Raw genomic sequence first — 18,559 nt, forward strand, 5'->3', positions numbered from 1 at the left:
TTCAGTGTAACTGATGTCACTCAGGGGTGTAAGCACTAGTGTAGACAGCACTACGTCAGCAGGAGAGCTTCTCCTCAGGACATAGCTATCGCCTCTCGCAGAGACAGGCGTTATTAAGATGAGGGGAGAGCCCATCAGCTTAGAGCATCTCCGTGACAAGCACTACAGTTAGAAATAGCAGCCTGCACCCCACAACAGGCACTGTACAGCAGTGACTGCCGCTGTGCCAGCCGCAGAGCCCCCCACGGGGCAGCAGTGAGAGAGGGAGGGGGGCCAGGGGTTCCTCGCACTCAGGCCACGTGCCTGAGGCAACCGCAGGGACTCAGAGACCCTGGTTAGGGGCATGCATGCTGCGAGTGGGGAGTGCACAGCAATGCACAGGGCTGCAACGCGGGAGCCTCAGCCCCATAGCGGGGGAAAGAGCCAGTCCCTGGGGTAGAGGAGGGGCGGCCCTAGCAGCAGGGTGGGGGCGGAGCCAGCCCCCTGGAGTAGAGGAGGGGCGGCCCTAGCAGCAGGGTGGGGGCGGAGCCAGCCCCCTGGGGTAGAGGAGGGGCGGCCCTAGCAGCAGGGTGGGGGCGGAGCCAGCCCCTGGGGTAGAGGAGGGGCGGCCCTAGCAGCAGGGTGGGGGCGGAGCCAGCCCCCTGAGGTAGAGGAGGGGCGGCCCTAGCAGCAGAGTGGGGGCGGAGCCAGCCCCTGGGGTAGAGGAGGGGCGGCCCTAGCAGCAGGGTGGGGGCGGAGCCAGCCCCCTGGGGTAGAGGAGGGGCGGCCCTAGCAGCAGGGTGGGGGCGGAGCCAGCCCCCTGGAGTAGAGGAGGGGCGGCCCTAGCAGCAGGGTGGGGGCGGAGCCAGCCCCCTGGGGTAGAGGAGGGGCGGCCCTAGCAGCAGGGTGGGGGCGGAGCCAGCCCCTGGGGTAGAGGAGGGGCGGCCCTAGCAGCAGGGTGGGGGCGGAGCCAGCCCCCTGAGGTAGAGGAGGGGCGGCCCTAGCAGCAGAGTGGGGGCGGAGCCAGCCCCTGGGGTAGAGGAGGGGCGGCCCTAGCAGCAGGGTGGGGGCGGAGCCAGCCCCCTGGGGTAGAGGAGGGGCGGCCCTAGCAGCAGGGTGGGGGCGGAGCCAGCCCCCTGGAGTAGAGGAGGGGCGGCCCTAGCAGCAGGGTGGGGGCGGAGCCAGCCCCTGGGGTAGAGGAGGGGCGGCCCTAGCAGCAGAGTGGGGGCGGAGCCAGCCCCTGGGGTAGAGGAGGGGCGGCCCTAGCAGCAGGGTGGGGGCGGAGCCAGCCCCCTGGGGTAGAGGAGGGGCGGCCCTAGCAGCAGGGTGGGGGCGGAGCCAGCCCCCTGAGGTAGAGGAGGGGCGGCCCTAGCAGCAGGGTGGGGGCGGAGCCAGCCCCCTGGGGTAGAGGAGGGGCGGCCCTAGCAGCAGGGTGGGGGCGGAGCCAGCCCCTGGGGTAGAGGAGGGGCGGCCCTAGCAGCAGGGTGGGGGCGGAGCCAGCCCCCTGGGGTAGAGGAGGGGCGGCCCTAGCAGCAGGGTGGGGGCGGAGCCAGCCCCCTGGGGTAGAGGAGGGGCGGCCCTAGCAGCAGGGTGGGGGCGGAGCCAGCCCCCTGGGGTAGAGGAGGGGCGGCCCTAGCAGCAGGGTGGGGGCGGAGCCAGCCCCCTGGGGTAGAGGAGGGGCGGCCCTAGCAGCAGGGTGGGGGCGGAGCCAGCCCCCTGGGGTAGAGGAGGGGCGGCCCTAGCAGCAGGGTGGGGGCGGAGCCAGCCCCTGGGGTAGAGGAGGGGCGGCCCTAGCAGCAGAGTGGGGGCGGAGCCAGCCCCTGGGGTAGAGGAGGGGCGGCCCTAGCAGCAGAGTGGGGGCGGAGCCAGCCCCTGGGGTAGAGGAGGGGCAACCCTAGCAGCAGGGTGGGGGCGGAGCCAGCCCCTGGGGTAGAGGAGGGGCGGCCCTAGCAGCAGGGTGGGGGCGGAGCCAGCCCCTGGGGTAGAGGAGGGGCGACCCTAGCAGCAGGGTGGGGGCGGAGCCAGCCCCTGGGGTAGAGGAGGGGCGGCCCTAGCAGCAGAGTGGGGGCGGAGCCAGCCCCTGGGGTAGAGGTGGGGCGACCCTAGCAGCAGGGTGGGGGCGGAGCCAGCTCTACGTGGGGGGAGGAGCCAGGCCCGTGGCGTCAGGGCAGGGCAGCCCCGGAGGGGAGGAGCTAGCCCCGCAGGTTGGCGGGGGGAAGGGCCCGTTCCGGAGCCAGGCGCGCGCTCCCCTGTCACGTGGGGCGGCGCGCGGAGCTGACGCGGCGCAGGCGCATCGCGCGGCGATCGTGTGGCGGCGCGGCCGGAGTCGCGGAGCCGGGGCGGCCATGTCGGGCGCGGCAGGCGCGGCGGGCTCGGCCCGCAAGCGGCTGCTGAAGGAGGAGGACATGACCAAGGTGGAGTTCGAGACCAGCGAGGAGGTGGACGTGACCCCCACCTTCGACACCATGGGGCTGCGCGAGGACCTGCTGCGCGGCATCTACGCCTACGGTGCGGGCCGGGGCCGGGGCCGGGGCCGGGGGGGCCGGGGCCGGGGCCGGGGGGGCGGGGGCGGGGGCCGGGGCGGCCGGGGCCGGGCCGTGCGAGGCGCTCCCCCAGGGCCCCGCGGGCCTGGCTCTCCCTTGCCGGTCCCCGCTGTGGGGGAGGGGGGGTCCCCGGGGCTCCGCGCGCGTGGCCGCTGGCCGCGCTCCCGCCCTTCCGCGCGCTCCCGGCGTGCGCGGAGCCGTCGCACAAAGTGGGGCCGAGCGTGGGCGCCGGGAGCGTGTCCGCGGCTCGGCGGCGCCTCTCCGGGCCGGTCCCCCGGCGGGCGCGGCGCGGCGCTGGCCGGCCGGCCCGGGCTCCGTGACAACGGGCGTGGTGCGGCCGGGGCCGGCTCCCCCTCGCGCGGGTTCGGCTCGCCGCCCGCCGGGCTGGCGTGAAGCCGCTTCCACCGGGCACGCGTCTGCTCGGCGCGGCGGGTCCCTGGGCTGAACGTTGCCCCTTCCCGTCAGCAGCCGCCGGGCGCGTGGCCCCCTCGCCGCTCGCGGGCAGCGCTGTAAGGTGCCTCTCTCTCAAACCCCATTGCAGGCTTTGAGAAACCGTCAGCTATTCAGCAGAGGGCGATCAAACAGATTATCAAAGGAAGGGACGTGATTGCACAGTAAGTGGAATGGCGCGCTGAAGGAGGAGAATGGAGGCGCTTTGCTTTTAAAAAGGTGGTTAGCGACTTAGCTCATCTTTCCAAGGGCCTCCGAGTTTTTTAAAATAATGGTATTAAACAAACCTTAAATGGTCAAGGTTTCAAGAATGAGCTATCACCAACAACTTATTGTTGGCTGTGATTGCATGAAAGAAAATTCACCACCTACAACCTTAAAAAAATGCTGCACCCAAGCAGAGTTCAAAACCAGCATTGGGCTAGATGTGAGCGCAGCTGAAATGTCGTTCCCCCTCCCCCCCCCGTAATAGTTCACTGCTTCTCATTTTATCATCCTTCTGCTAAAAGGAAAGCAGTGCAAGAGGTGCACGTGCTATCGCCTTGAGTACCTGTTGTTCCTACAATGACTGCTGCCATTTCTTGATAAGACAAGCGTTGGGGGAAAATAAGGGTTAGATTCTGCCAATGGATCTGCCCTGGTGTACTTGTGTCTGTACTGATCCATTTTCGGGATCTAGCCCTTATTTGTGATTGTGTGGTTTTCTGCAGACAGCGTGTTTTCAGATGTTAATGTGAGTGCCCGCTAAACTACCTGGACCTTTTTTTTTTTTTGCAGTCTTTATATAGAGTTATATTTTAGGATTATACATTTTCAGTGTGTAAAATATGGTGAATGCTCTATTGCTTATTTACTACATAATTAACATTTTGCTCATGGTTTGTCAGGCTGCATTAGGATGGTAACTGGAATTTAAACAGCATATAAAATCAATTTTTATTAATAAAATAAGCCCTTAGTACATGATGTATTGTGCCATATTTATAAAGCTTGACCTCAAATGTTAATTTCCCTCTCCCCTGATTCTCTTTTTATAGAAGAGCGGTCTTTAACCCAAAGTTTTTGCTAGAGGCTCTTGGATTCAGCAGTTTTTTATTTAAATGTTTTAAAAGATTATAAAAAGAAAAGGAGTCCTTGTGGCACCTTAGAGACTAATTTATTTGAGCATAAGCTTTCGTGGGTTACAGCTCAATTCATTGGATACAAGCTCACGAAAGCTTATGCTCAAATAAATTGGTTAGTCTCTAAGGTGCCACAAGTACTCCTTTTCTTTTTGCAAATACAGACTAACACGGCTGTTACTCTGAAACCTAAAAGATTATAGTAAGCTTAGGTCTTAACATTTTACATTAAGTTCAGATTTTATTTTAAACAGTTTTTTTTTTTAAATCTTAATCATTTAAATAATTTAAACTTTTTAAAATTTTTGTTCACACTGCTGAAACTTGAGTGGTCTAATGTAGAACTTATTAAAGCACAGATCTGGCAAATGTTTATGTATTCATTTAAATGTGTATGCAAAAGTTTGCAGGATTGGGCCTAAGTAACATATCTAGCCCTGTCTACCATGGGAAATTGTGTACACTTGTCTACACTGATGAACTTTCCTAAAACTTCAAACAAGTTTACTGGTTTTAAAATCTGATGAGATGTTTTTGTAGCTGAAACCTTGGTTTTACCTAATATGCCAGTGCTAGCCCATATTGGTTATGAGCTAGCATCGTGAAAGTCAATCTCAGGATTCAAGTTCTTGCCTGTAATAGGCTCTCTGGCTGACCCTCGTTGTCAATCGTGGGTCACTTCCATAGCTTTGACAGAACCCTATCTAAGCAGCCCCTAAGCAGGGTTGACAACAGCTTGGGAGCTCATGTAGAAAGGCTATACTATTTACTACACCCATTACAGAAAGCATGCTACAATTCTATAACAAGTGTTGTGTGGTGTGACCTCCTGTAGATAAGCTCCCAAGTTGTGTTCATCTGTATCTGAGTAACAGTCTAGCTGGGCCTTCTGGTAGACCTCTATTGTCAGCCATGTCTATCTAGTGGCTGAAGATGACATTCCAAAAGGAGAGAGAATTGGGCTTGTGCCGGATGTTTACTCCTTTGTCAGGGGAGAGTGTCGAAGGGTTTTATAAAATCTGCTGCTGCTTGTTTTCATTTAGAAATCTGGGATTTTTTCTGCCATAAAAGACTTAGCCCTATCTACACTACGAAACCATCTGAAAATCTTCCACTGTTGCTTGCAGTGGTTCTTCCATGGAGTAAGCAACAGTGGGAGCCCTGGGATTGGCTGCCAGTGTTTTTAAACACTGTCCTAGAACCCTGTTCAGAGCAGGCTGAATCAACTTGTTAAAACAGTGGCAGGTTCTTAGCATTGCTAATGTCAGTGGACCTGAACCGTTAACCAGTGGTGGGACATTTCTCTGTTGTCCCAAACTAGTGCCTGGGATAGCTGGAACTAGGGAAATAGCGACATTGCAAGTGTAGAGGGTGGAAGTGGAGCAGTGTAGAGATTTTTAGTCATGGGTTAACACCTGTTTGACTTCAGTGACTATTTGAATACAGGGGTTGGATAAAGATCTAGCACTACACCTTTAGGCTATGTCTACTCTACAGTCGGTTGGCATAACTTATGTCACTCAGGGGTGTGAATAAGCTGCCCCCGAGCAACTGTTACATCGACGTAAGCATTCGTGTGCCCAGCGCTACATCGGAGGGAGAGCTTTTCCCACCAACATAGCTTCTGCTGTTCGTGGAGGTGATCGAAGTAGAGTGTCTTCACCAGACGCACTGCAGCAGTACAGCTGCGCATGTAGACATGCGCTCAGTTGAGATGTGAGCTCCCAGTAAACATGCTCTAAGACTCTCAGGAAAGTCGTCTAGCTAAGCCGGAGAAGCAGACTTGATATTCTTGGAGAGATCTAAGGTAAAATACAAGCAGAAAACACCTTTACCAACCCCTCTCCCTGCTTCTTTATGACCTGTTTTTCAAAGAAGCAAAATCATTCCCGAGTCGTCATCACAGGCGAATAGTCTCTTAGTTTGGAGACTGGGGGTTCCAGAGCTGGGGATTTACTAGTGTCAAACAAGGTTTTTTTCATTATGCAAATGACAACTGTTAGCTAAAATTTTGTAAGGTACATTGTTAAAAATTAACATTGTTAATTGTAAAATTGACTATTAAAGGATGAGCAGAAAAGTTAACTATTTTGTTTTGGGGAATGTTAAAATTAGCTGGGTGTGTTCTCCAGAAATAGATTCTTAAATGCTTTATCTTTTCAGGTCACAATCTGGAACAGGCAAAACAGCAACATTTTGCATCTCTGTTCTACAGTGTTTAGATATTCAGGTAACTTTCAGCACTTAAATAGACTACATTTTACAATTTTAAAATAAACTTTTTAAATAGATTTAATAATTTATATGCATTTATTGTTAAGATTACAACTGGATGAGTGAAGCTTTAAACTGAAATCTTCTAACCATAGGCAATAGAATTTGTCAAATTTAATTTAGTCAGATTTTGGCTTAAATCCACTTCTGCAGAAATTTAACTCTTGAGGTCTACTTGGCTGTATTCCTATATTTTAATAGGCGTCACTGGAAGACAGACGTGGCCATCTTCTTTCCACCTTTCCCATGCAAGCAACCCATGAATTCATTGGATCCACTCATGTGACTTAGAGAATTGTGGCCTAAGGAGGTTCTTTAAGGGAAAAATACTGAAATTTCATCACAATAAAGCTGATTTTTCATTATCAGCCCCGCCTTCCCCAAATGCTCACATTTACATTCTGTAAATACTGAAGTAAACGATCAAGCAATTATAAAGAGACCAATAGTCCCTTTACAGTCTGGCTTCATTTATGAGTCTGATTCTTCCTCTCGCAGCTCCCTGCAGTCTAGTAACTTTAAAATAAATTCACATTTTCCAAATGCTAAATTTAATTTTATGGGATATTTACTTAAAATTTTCAGTGTTCCCAGTGGAAGAGATTTAAATTTTCGTCTCTTTGATTTTTGACTAGTAAAATTATACCTGAGAAAATCATCTGATAAATTGTTTCCATCTTTCATGGGAAGTCCACTCACCGCTGGTGGCACCTCCTCCAGGTGTTGCGCCCTCCTGTAGCGGTGTCTCTCCCATTGTCCTCTTGCCCCAGGAACCGCAGCCTCCTCTCTGCAACTTCACCGTTTGGCCAGGTCACTATCTTTGTTTCCTCGTGCTGGGGTAGCAAAGTCTCTCTTGACAAATGGGCTCAGGCAGTCTTCCTGGCCAGCTGGTGCCACTTCCTCAGCAGCTGGTAGGGGAATCTGGGGCAGCCCTCTCATCAGCAGTGAAGGCTGTTCCTTGCTGCTTCCCCTCTCTGGGTTTGCCAGCCTCCCAACTCCCTCCCCGCAGGGAGCAGCTGTGAATTACCCATCTCCACAGATTGCAAACACTCCTCCCTCTTCTTAGGGAGTGACTGCAGCCTTTCCCAGCAGCCCCCACTGTCAGCTCTCTGGTTTATATAGGCTCTTCTGGTTCCTGCACAAGTGAGCTTCTTCTAATTAAGGCTTCTGTCTTAATTCCCCCCAGCTTGCAACCTCATAGATTAATTGGCCCCTCTGGCCTGCCTTTCAGGGCAGGTATTGGGAGGGCACACCATCATATTCATGTGCAAGCAACATTCATAATTAGTAGTTTTCAGAAAGTAGGACTGAGTGTCTGGTTGTAGCTAGCATAATGAAAAACAAGCCCGTGGAGTGAAACATGCTGCTGGATGATACTGTTGAATGTGATTTATGCAGGGAGGTATTCTCGTGTGAGTGGGTTCGAGCAGGAGCAACTTCCCAGATGCGTTGATTGACCCTTACGCATTTTGTACTAGCATCTATGCTGAATCCTTCTTGGTTTCTGTCATTTCCAAGCCCTTTGGGATCCACTGCCCCTGTTATGTTTGGGTGATATTGGACTTGTTTAATTTGTCTATTGTTTCATTCAGGTTCGTGAAACCCAGGCATTGATCTTAGCACCAACAAGAGAGTTGGCAGTACAGATTCAAAAGGTAAGAACATTTGAAGCAGCCAAACTTTTGAACACATTCTTCATGCCTGTAAGCTCTTTCCAGTGTTTTACAGATGTTGGTAAGTTCCAAGTGTTACTAGAACAGTTGGGGACTTTTTAGAATTTTGTCAATTTGCAGTGATTATTTTCCTCCAGAGAAAATGAAGTGGTGGCACATATACTTGTTACTGTATCTAATACTGTATTAAGTATAGTAACAAATTGATAATACTACTGGTTTACTGATATTCCATAGGAATAACTCTTGATTAGCCCAAAAGTACATATTTTGTTGCTTGCTGAGGTACTGTTGGCGCTCTTAATGTTAGACTCTCTGACTGTACCGTGTTGGTTGTTCCTCTTCTTATCATGCTCACATGGTACAACAGTTAACTTTTTGGCATTGTAGTGATCCTTCTGTAAACACAGCTGTGATGTGTGCAGATCTCTTGACGGTGTTGTGAAGCTGAATTTATTCATCTTTTCTGTCCAGTCTGGGTGGGAGATTGTGGGTTTAGAAGATGTCCAGTGGAGTGGGTTGAAACCTTTGCCTTGATGCTGTAGCTTTTTATCCTGGATTTTTGGAATGTGGCACCATAGCATTTTCTCTTTCTTGGAACTTCAAAAAATCCCACGGTGTGTCCTGTGATTGAGAAACTCATACATAGCTAGAAATGCCATAATCAGATAAAGTGTTGCCTTATTGATACAGATTGCAATTCCTCTGTTTAAATTCAGCTGCAAATTTTCAGACACTTGTGATTTGACCTACCAACTCTAATTTAAATGTTGAGGGAATTAGATTAATCATGGAGATACTATGTTCCTGCCCATGGTCCTGAAACTCCCTTATCAGTGCGGGAGGTTTGTGTCTGTGCTGCTATTTCTGCATACAAAGTGTCACTGGAAGACTGACATGGCCATCTTCTTTCCACCTTTCCCATGAAAGCAACCCATGAATTCACTGGATCCACTTATATGACTTAGAGGATTGTGTCTCCAAAGATGCCTAAAGACATGACAGCAGTCCTCCCTTTCCCACTCTTGCTTTACAGAGAAAGCACAGGAATAACACTACAGGCTGGAGCAGGGGGCAGAAAGGTGTGTGATGTGGAAAGATCTGCATATAAATAGCAGGGTGCTGCAAACAGGGAGGGATCTGTCTAGGGATCTCATTGCAAATAGTTTAAGTGGTGCTATTGTAAACTGTCTAAATATTTCTTCTATGCTGATGTGACACAGGGCCTTCTTGCTCTTGGTGACTACATGAATGTACAGTGTCATGCCTGTATTGGAGGCACAAATGTTGGTGAAGATATCCGGAAATTGGATTACGGACAACATGTCGTTGCTGGCACACCAGGCCGTGTGTTCGGTAAGGAGGTCACTGGCTAGCTATGCCATATCTGGCTTAATACCTAAGATACACATAATTATTCAGGATAAATTTTGTATACTTCATGTTTAAGGGATTGTTCTGCTCCTGCGAATGTAAGTGGTATGAAAACTCCATTTAAAGGGACACTGTAAACCTAAACACCCTAACTTTTACCAACCATTAATAGTAACTTCTAAGATCACTCCTGCGGAAAGAATTGGAGAGAGAGATCATTTTGTAGTTGTTTTCAGTTTATCATGTATAGTCAATTTCACTTCCCTGAATAATCGGTTTCCTGTTTGTGTGGTATTTGCACAGCAACAAGGCAGAGAATAATTTACGAGGAAAATGTTATTGCGTACCCCCAGAAATGGGTATGAGGCTCGGGGGAGGGATAGGAGCTGAAGCTACACAATTGTTTTTTAATTGACTAGATTAAAAATTGTCTGAATCCTTTTTGTGGTTTGTAAAAAGTTCTCAGCGATATATTTCCACTCGAAACTAGCTACCAATCCTCCCCTTTTGGCTAGCCCAGCGTGCCAATGCAGCGTTGTTTTCTGGCTTCTCTATAATAACTTCGATTTTTACAGCTACTGAAAGGGGCCTGGATGACAGTATTGGAGACTCAGTTCCTTTAACAGTGCAGGCATGGCACGGCATGGGCAGCAGCAGTACAGGCTTCTCACACTGCCCTGCCAATGTACCTTAGTGCTGACTTATCTCCTGGGCTGAATAGCCCTCCTGTTCAGTCCTTGGACTCTCTAAGCCTGGCAACAAGTGTCAGTTCTGGTTGTATTTATAACGTATCAATATGTTTAGTTTGGAAAAGAGGAGATTAAGGGGTGGACATGGTAGCAGACTTGAAAGGCTGCCATAAAAAAAATGAAGAAAAGCTGTTCTCTCTTGTCACAGGGGGCAGGACAAATGGCAGTGGGTTCAAACTTAAGCACTGCAGATTTAGATTAAATCTCAGGAAACGCTTCCTAACTGTAAGAACAGTGGAACAGACTGCCTAGGAGGTTGTGGAAGCTCCATCCCTGGAGGTTTTCAAAAGGAGGCTGGGTAGCCATTTGTCCTGGATGGTTTAGACACAACAAATCCTGCATCTTGGCAGGGGGTTAGACTAGATGACCCTGGCGGTCCCTCCTAACCCTGTGATTTTAACATGGAGCCAGTCTTCATATTCCACAAAATGGGAATTAGTTGGTAACTACCCTCCTGGTCTGGATTGACCCACATGGTAATAGTGAAAGGCTTCCATATCACGGGACCAGGGGCTATTCTGAGCCATCCAGAAATAGGAACGAAACCTGGATCCATGTGATTGGTTTCTTGTGCAGCAGTTTCCAAAGGATATGCACATCTCTCTTTTCAGCTGAAGTCCCCCCGTATCCTGCTGTCTCACTGGTGTTATGCAAATGGCTGCAACTCACCTGTCCTATCTTCCTTGCCTCAGATAGCAAGTTGTGTCCTGGGGCTTGGAATTCTGAATTTTTCCCCCCGTCTTTGGTCCCTTAACTGGCATGTGAGGAGCCAACCCCGAATACAATATACTCTTGTTTATTCAAAACCCTATTATCCAGATTTCCACATTATCCAAATCCCGTCCTTGTCCCCAACACCCCTGCCTGCATACAACCCCCCAGTAAGCCACTCTGCCTCCTGCTGGCATGCAGCCCTCCAGTGAAACCCCCTGCCACCCAGGTCCAAGTGCCTATTCGCACATCCCCACCTTCTCCCCCCTCGCCACCATCTTGCACCTCTGGGAGGGAGGGACAGCTTAGTGGAGAGGGAGGGATAGCTTAGTGGGTTGAGCATTGGCCTGCTAAACCCAGGGATATGAGTTCAATCCTTGAGGGGGGCCATTCTGTGTGACAGTTTTGTTTTTTTTTTTGGGCGGGGGGGAGGGATAGCTCAGTGGTTTGAGCATTGGCCTGCTAAACCCAGGGTTGTGATTCAATCCTTGAGGGGGCCATTTAGGGATCTGGGGCAAAAATTGGGGATTGGCCCCGCTTTGAGCAGGGGGTTGGACTAGGTGACCTCCTGAGGTCCCTTCCAACCCTGATATTCTGTGACTCTGCTGCAGAGTTGCTCTTCTCACCTGGTTAATGCCGTAGCTCTGGCCCTGGCAGATGCAGCACCGAAGTGCCCAGCTCCCTCATTGGCACAGCCTCTATGCTGCTCCTTGGGCAGCATGCAGGATCCAGTGCTGGGGCGCACACCAAACTGAGCAACCACAGAAGGAGCCCAGCTGCTAGGGAGTCTGCTGCTTTGCTGTTACTGCACATGTGTAGTGACAACAGTGAAATCTGTACCCTATCCATCTGTTTCCTCTGCAAGGGAGAGCCCTGGGAGGGTTGGGGTGAGAGGCTGTCCTTTCGATTATCTGAACTCCCAACTATCCAAATAGTTTGAGGGACACAGATTTTATTTGGATAAATTAAAGTATACTGTGTATGATTTCTGGGGCTTGCAAAGTGGTGTCAGGACAGCAAGCACCCTGGCCTTCCTAGGTTGCCACATGAATATGGGGCAATAATATGGAGAGAATCGCTGCCCCAGTGGAATGCATAGATCAGTAGAACTGTCTGATGGTGGCGGTCAGGGAGTGTTGCAAGTATCTGTGTAGCTGGAAACTTTCATGATACTGAACTGGAATCTTGCAGATATGATTCGTCGTCGAAGTTTAAGGACTCGTGCCATCAAAATGTTGGTTTTGGATGAAGCTGATGAGATGCTCAATAAAGGTAAGAAATACCCTCTGCACGCCTTTCTCCTTCCTCCACCTCATGCTCTAGTGTGCACAGCACTGGGAATCCTGTTACCAAAGGGCGTGTAATGTAGCTGCTTAGAACTTCAGTAGCCCTGTGGCTGTACTTGCTACACCTAATGTGATACAGCGAGAGATCCCTTAGGAAGAACGCACACCCCTGGAACTAGTAGTCAGCAAAGCCTCAAACAATCTCCATTTTCTGTGGGGTTCAGTGGTTTTGCAGCGTGGGGGATAAGATAGAGTTGAAGTTGTTTGGGTGACTTTAGCTGTGAATTCACTACTTTCTAATGTTTGTCTTTAAGTGTAACCTTAATTTTGAATTCCAGAGTCAGTGTAAGAACAAGGTTTTCACAGAAAACACAAACATTAACACTGCTGTGCTATTTGGTTTGCTTTGTCAGGTTTTAAAGAACAGATTTATGATGTGTACAGATACCTGCCCCCAGCTACTCAGGTGGTTCTAATCAGTGCTACCTTGCCTCATGAAATCCTGGAGATGACCAATAAATTCATGACTGACCCAATCCGCATCTTGGTTAAACGGTGAGTGATGCTCCCACGAGAAAAGCCGCTGTCGAGTTCCACCAGAAGTTGGGCTCTTGTCAGTCTCTGGAATTAGTCTTCCTCTGTAAGTGATTGATTGCTTCAGATACCTTCATTGTTGGACTAGAAAGGGACTGGTTAAGGCTGTAAACTTGGTTTAAAGAGCAAAGCCCATTCAGATGTTTCTTCTAGTTTGGTGCTGTTTGCCAAGCAGCTTGCAAACCTTCTGTGCTAAAACTTGGGATAGTTTTGTTCTGCAGCAAACATCTCTCCTTCATAGAACTCTGTAGCTTCCCTCCAGCCTGGCTGGTAGCTCCCTACTCTGCTCCCCAGACCACTTCTGCTGCTTTTTCATGGCCTTCTCCCATGCAGTGCCCTCCTAGAGATCCCTTCTTCACCTCCGCCCTGCCACCTCTTGCTCCTCCTATAGAGGTGACCCAGAAGATATTTTGATGCCTCCTCTCACATCTTATAATGTGTGAGGTAGGTCTAAAAAGTGTTGCACCTTGGAAATACCTGGAAAGCTCAATTTGGGCTTCCTGGGTTTTGCTGGAAGACTTTTGGGGGAGGTGAGGTCTGATATGTCTCAGCTTTCACATCATAACCAAAGGGGATGGGGTGTTTGGATCTTAAACAGATCTCTCTTGTCCCAAATTCCCATTATACATTGGAGTTCTATGTGTGGCAACAAAACCAGAGTTTTAAGCAGGATAAGTAATGGGTCCTTCCCCTTGCTTAGCCATCTCTCTTGTGATGTCATGATCGCATTAGATTTCCAAAAAGAAAAGGAAGACTTGTGGCACCTTAGAGACTAACACATTTATTTGAGCATTAGCTTTCGTGATGCATCCGATGAAGTGAGCTGTAGCTCACGAAAGCTTATGCTCAAATAAATGTGTTAGTCTCTGAGGTGCCACAAGTCCTCCTTTTCTTTTTACGAATACAGACTAACATGGCTGCTACTCTGAAACCTGTCATTAGATTTCCCGTCTTTCTGACAGAACTCCTAAGGTCAAAAGCAGCAGCATTGAAAATCTCACCTTTTGGGTCCTCTGTGTGTAGTGCACGCAGGGCACAAGCTCAGTTTTGTCATGCGGGTCACCTTTACGTCCATCCTCAAAGCACGCTTCCCAGAGAACACGTCTGAACCATTAACCATTACATGAACCATTCCCCAAATCCGCATAACCCTTAGGTTGTGCGCATCACTCCAAGTGGGTGCATGACCCTTAGCCTCCCCTGCATCACTGCTTCCTGTTGATTTAGGCCCCAATCCCACAAGTTGGTCAACACATGCAGACTCATTTAGCCCTTCACTGGGGTTCAGCACATGCACACAGCCCTCTCACATGGAACAGCTTGCAGTCAGAGCCTTAATGGAACTTCCAGGCAGGGTCTCCCTCTGTCTGCTTTTTAAAGCACCATGTGCATGTAGGACCTTGTGTAAATAAAATATCAGCAGTTCACAGTGTATGTGACAGTAGTATGAACTCTGTTCAGCGTGGTTGCAGGCTGAAATGTATTGGCTTACAGATTGCCCTGAAGTGTCTGTCTATTAAAAGACACGATGGCTTTTTTCTATCTGCAGTGATGAATTAACTCTGGAAGGAATCAAACAGTTTTTTGTGGCCGTGGAAAGGGAAGAGTGGAAGTTTGATACACTGTGCGATCTGTACGACACACTCACTATCACGCAGGCTGTCATCTTCTGTAACACCAAGAGGAAGGTATGGCAGCTACGAATCAGTGTTCATGTTTACTTCTTTAGTGGTAGCTGTGTTGTTCCCTGGCCTGTCAGAGTTATCAGAATCTAATAATGTGAGACTGAAGACTAGAGGCCAACTGTTAGCCTTGGGAACTGTTAATCTCTGCAGTTTCTCTTACTTTAAACTGCAGCCTTCTGCTCCTGGCGATTGACTTTTAATAACAAAAGCCTTGAGTGGATATGCCAAAGAAAATTCCACTCACGGGTTAGGATCCCTCTTCTAACAGCTTCTTTCCAGGTTGTTCCTAGTAGAAGTAGGGAGAATCTGCTGAGGGGTCTGGAGGATTTTCCACCACTAACCATTTTTTAAATCAAGACTGGACTAGAGCCAATCTTTTAAAAAACATCTAAACAGGAATTGTGGGGATGGTCTGTGGCCTGTGCTATGCAGGTCAGACTAGATGATCACAGTGGTCTCTTCTGGACTTACAATCTACTCTCTCTGTCATGCCTGCTGGCCCTTGGTTACAGTGATCAAGCCTCCTGGCTCAGGTGTGTTGGGTGGGATGAGCCCTGGGCAGTGAAGGCTGCTGAAAAGAGAGGAGCATTGTCCTCCCTGCCCACCCAAACCTGGCCTGGGAAGTGTCAACTAATTTACCTGCAGCAGCCAGTTACAGTGGAATTGTAAATCATGTTGCTGTTGAACTACCTAGCCAGTCTTTTAACTAACCAACATGAACCGTGACTTGATATTGACTAAAGGCAGCATGTAATGGGCAGTAGAACCAATTGGAAGAGAGATTTTGTGCCCTGATTTGAGACTGTTCAGCTAGAAGCTTATGGAACTAGAATCAAATGGGCACTGGGTGCCTGTTTGAGACATGCTAACCTGGTGCTGGGTTTCTAGTGAGCTAGTCACTAACCAGTTATGTGCTGTCATATTGCCATCCTGTCCACTAAGAAAATTGCAATCAGAGGTGGAGTTGCCTGTTTAGAACAATAAAATTGACTAGCAAGTAGAGATCCATAGTCCCCTTGGGACTATTAAAAACAAAACTGAACCCCGGGAGGAAATTCACTTAATCCATACATGGGGGTTGGGAGAGAAAAATACAACTTTTTCTATCACACAGGCAAGCCCACTGCTAGGTTTGGATCCCCCTCCTGATGTATAGGGACAGCTTGAGCTGTCACTCATGGATGTTTAGGAATAGTGGAGCTTGCTCTTTCTGGATCAGCTGTCTCTCTCCCTGGATGGTTTTAATGCCCAGGCAAGTATATTGAAGGGGATCCAGCTGTCCCCATGTGGAGTTAGTCCTGGCTGTTACTTATTAGCTAGTAGGAGTCTTGCAGGTGTTAGTTCAAATGCAGTGATCCACTGTTGCTAGGATCGAATTCACTGAACCTTGCATTGGGTCCGTGCTCCATAAATAACGGAAATGCTTCATGTTCCACAGGCAGGATGCTGACTGCTTTTTCCTCCTGAAAGTCTAATCTTCAGAAGCAGCCATGGAGATGTCTTGTAGCTCCCTCTAACATCTGTGCTTTTTCATGAAAGCTCCATAAGAGGGTGCTTCTTCAAGCATGGCTAGCAAACCCTTATTTCAGGAACAAAGAGCATGATAGTACATGGACAGAACTAACCCTCACTACCTGTTTGTGTGTGCAGGTAGACTGGCTAACGGAGAAGATGAGAGAAGCCAACTTCACGGTGTCCTCAATGCATGGTGATATGCCACAGAAGGAGAGGGAATCCATCATGAAGGAGTTCAGATCTGGGGCAAGGCAAGTGACTTAAATACTCTTCTGTGTATGGTGTTACAGCAAGAGACCAGGATTCCCCAGTGTCCTATGGAAGACTGGCTGAACTATGCCTTCAATATCTGTCCTTCTGCATCTCTGCCCTGAAAGCCCCCTTCACCTTTTCACCCTCATTTCTGGTGATTCTAGAATAAGCTATAAGATAAAAATATAAGTTCTGAGACTCTCACTGAGATCACTGGACTGCTCTTCCATAGCACCTCAGGGTGGGGGACCTCTGCATAGGCTGGGTGGAGAACTGTGATGTTAGAAGTAGAATGAGCTCATGGTATTTATTAAGAGTAGGTGGGAGCTGGAGAAAGCTGCAGAGATTGAGCTTCATTTCTCAGCATGTGGAAGGAGTTGCCTCTGACTGTGCCATACCAGGCAGCTGCTGTTGAATGTGATACTTGGTACTGGAGGTTTTTAGCCCCCATCTTCCCCGACCCTAAAAGCTCTAGTTTCTTGTGTATTCTGCTGAGTCCTCCCTGGAGGAAGCACATAGCTGGTTCCCCCTGTTGAAGAACTAGAAGAAGGAGCCTCCTGCTGAAGTGGCAGAACATGAAATGACTTATTCCATCTGCTGAATATCAAAATGAGCTTCTCACCAGCTGTCCTGTCATCAAGGGGCTGGCGTGAGCAGTTTGATTACAGTAGAACCCCTGTTCGATGAACTAATAGGGGATCGAGGAGTTTGCAAAATTGAATACCTCAATTGTAGTAGCTCCAGTGTGGAAGTTGCAGCAGGTGCACTGCATCACTTTGTCCTTCGAAGCACTGCAAAGCCATTTAGTGTCAAGGGGTGTCAACTTATCCATCAACATCACATTTGTTATGCCATGTGTATTTTGTCAGGAAAATGATTTGTATAACTGGTCAGTCATAAGATTCATGTTTGTAAAGTTGGAGTTTGACTGTAGCTCTTTGAAACAGTTTTCTTATTAACTAGTTTCCTAAAGCTGCTAAGTGACACTCAGCATGTCAGTGCACTGCAGGAAGAGGGTTGTCAATATCTCCCTAACTCATTTCACAACGCCCTTCCTGTGGGATATGAGTGTAATAACTCTGCTCTTCTCTCTTGGCAGCCGCGTGCTTATTTCTACAGATGTTTGGGCCAGGGGGTTGGACGTTCCTCAGGTGTCCCTGATCATTAACTACGACTTGCCCAACAACAGAGAACTGTATATACACAGGTACAGGAACGGCTACTTTTATTAAGTCTGATTGAACTATGACTACCCAGTCAACTAATCCTGGATCCTTTCCTTCAACAGAATTGGTAGATCAGGTCGGTATGGCCGAAAAGGTGTTGCCATCAACTTTGTAAAGAATGATGACATCCGTATCCTGCGTGATATTGAACAGTACTACTCTACCCAGATTGATGAGATGCCCATGAACGGTGAGTGTAGGGTACATCCAAATATGACTCCTAGCTCAGCTGGGCAGAATGGCAGCTGCCTCCTAACCTAGTTGTAGATCACCATGTAAAATATTACAACAATCAAACAGGGAAATGTAAAATACTAAATTTTATTGTACTGAAGTTTTTGGCCATTTGTAAACTCAAATCCTGGTGGACTGGCAGGTGCTTGTATTCCACTGAAGAGGCTGAAGCAGTTATGTGCATTGGCTGCATTACTGTGTGCTGGAATCTGTAGCATGTTCAGCATATGCTTAACTTATGTTCTCTCTCTTAATTCAGTTGCTGATCTTATTTAAAGAAGCAAGACACCTTGAAGACCAGTAGACGGGGAGAGCTCCATTTTAGACTTACTTTACAAGGACTCAGTCTTATGTGGTATTTTTATTTAACCGTGAAATTTTTGAAGTTCCCTTGGAGGAACATTGCCCTTTTCTTGATGTAATCTGCAAATTAGGATTTGTGTAAATAATGTGTTCACTTCCATTCTAACTACTATTTTCAATTAAAATTTTACCATAAACTCTTCATCTGATCACTGTAAGTTGATAACTGGGTCCAAAGAGGGGTGTGTTACAGCTGGATGCAGCATTATGAAAGGGCAACAGCTGTCACGTACTGAGGCCCCTCGACAACATAATAGGCAAACCTCCCAGTCATGTTTGTTCCAGTTGTAACATTCCTGTAAGTTCTGGCTGGTTTGTGTAAGGAAAGAAAGCCACCATGAGGCTGAACTCTTCCACTCTTGGAAAGCAAATAGTACTAGTTATTAAGATAACTTCATGGTGGCTCACTGCACAAGCTGTTTACTTTTGTACCAGACCCAATGTGAGGACATCTGTCTCAGTGAGGTTAGGGTTATCTGAAGTGACATGTCAGTGGTGGTAGACTATGGAGTGCTCAACAGGAGCAAATG

General features: G+C 48.8%; 1 protein-coding gene across 1 annotated transcript; it reads left to right on the forward strand.

Annotated features, from left to right (window-relative positions):
* The first annotated feature begins 2,256 nt into the window (after positions 1-2,256).
* Positions 2,257-18,171, forward strand: EIF4A3 (eukaryotic translation initiation factor 4A3). The gene is made up of 12 exons (XM_084622732.1): positions 2,257-2,487; positions 3,064-3,136; positions 6,257-6,323; positions 7,960-8,022; positions 9,264-9,396; positions 12,066-12,146; positions 12,574-12,715; positions 14,304-14,442; positions 16,090-16,205; positions 17,306-17,413; positions 17,495-17,622; positions 17,926-18,171. Exons 1-12 carry the CDS (start codon positions 2,325-2,327, stop codon positions 17,940-17,942), a joined length of 1,230 nt encoding a protein of 409 aa, XP_084478858.1. The 5' UTR covers positions 2,257-2,324; the 3' UTR covers positions 17,943-18,171.
* Positions 18,172-18,559: the final 388 nt, after the last annotated feature.

This window comes from Lepidochelys olivacea (genome assembly GCF_965140295.1).
Source record: "Lepidochelys olivacea isolate rLepOli2 genome assembly, chromosome: 3".
NCBI lineage: Eukaryota > Metazoa > Chordata > Testudines > Cheloniidae > Lepidochelys > Lepidochelys olivacea.

Bases quoted from the DNA above. Each gene is read 5' to 3' on its own strand.
- EIF4A3 (XM_084622732.1), top strand. From the start codon at position 2,325: ATGTCGGGCGCGGCAGGCGCGGCGGGCTCGGCCCGCAAGCGGCTGCTG. The intron at 2,488-3,063 runs GTGCGGGCCGGG...ACCCCATTGCAG, and splicing joins GCGCGGCATCTACGCCTACG to GCTTTGAGAAACCGTCAGCT. The intron at 6,324-7,959 runs GTAACTTTCAGC...TGTTTCATTCAG, and splicing joins TACAGTGTTTAGATATTCAG to GTTCGTGAAACCCAGGCATT.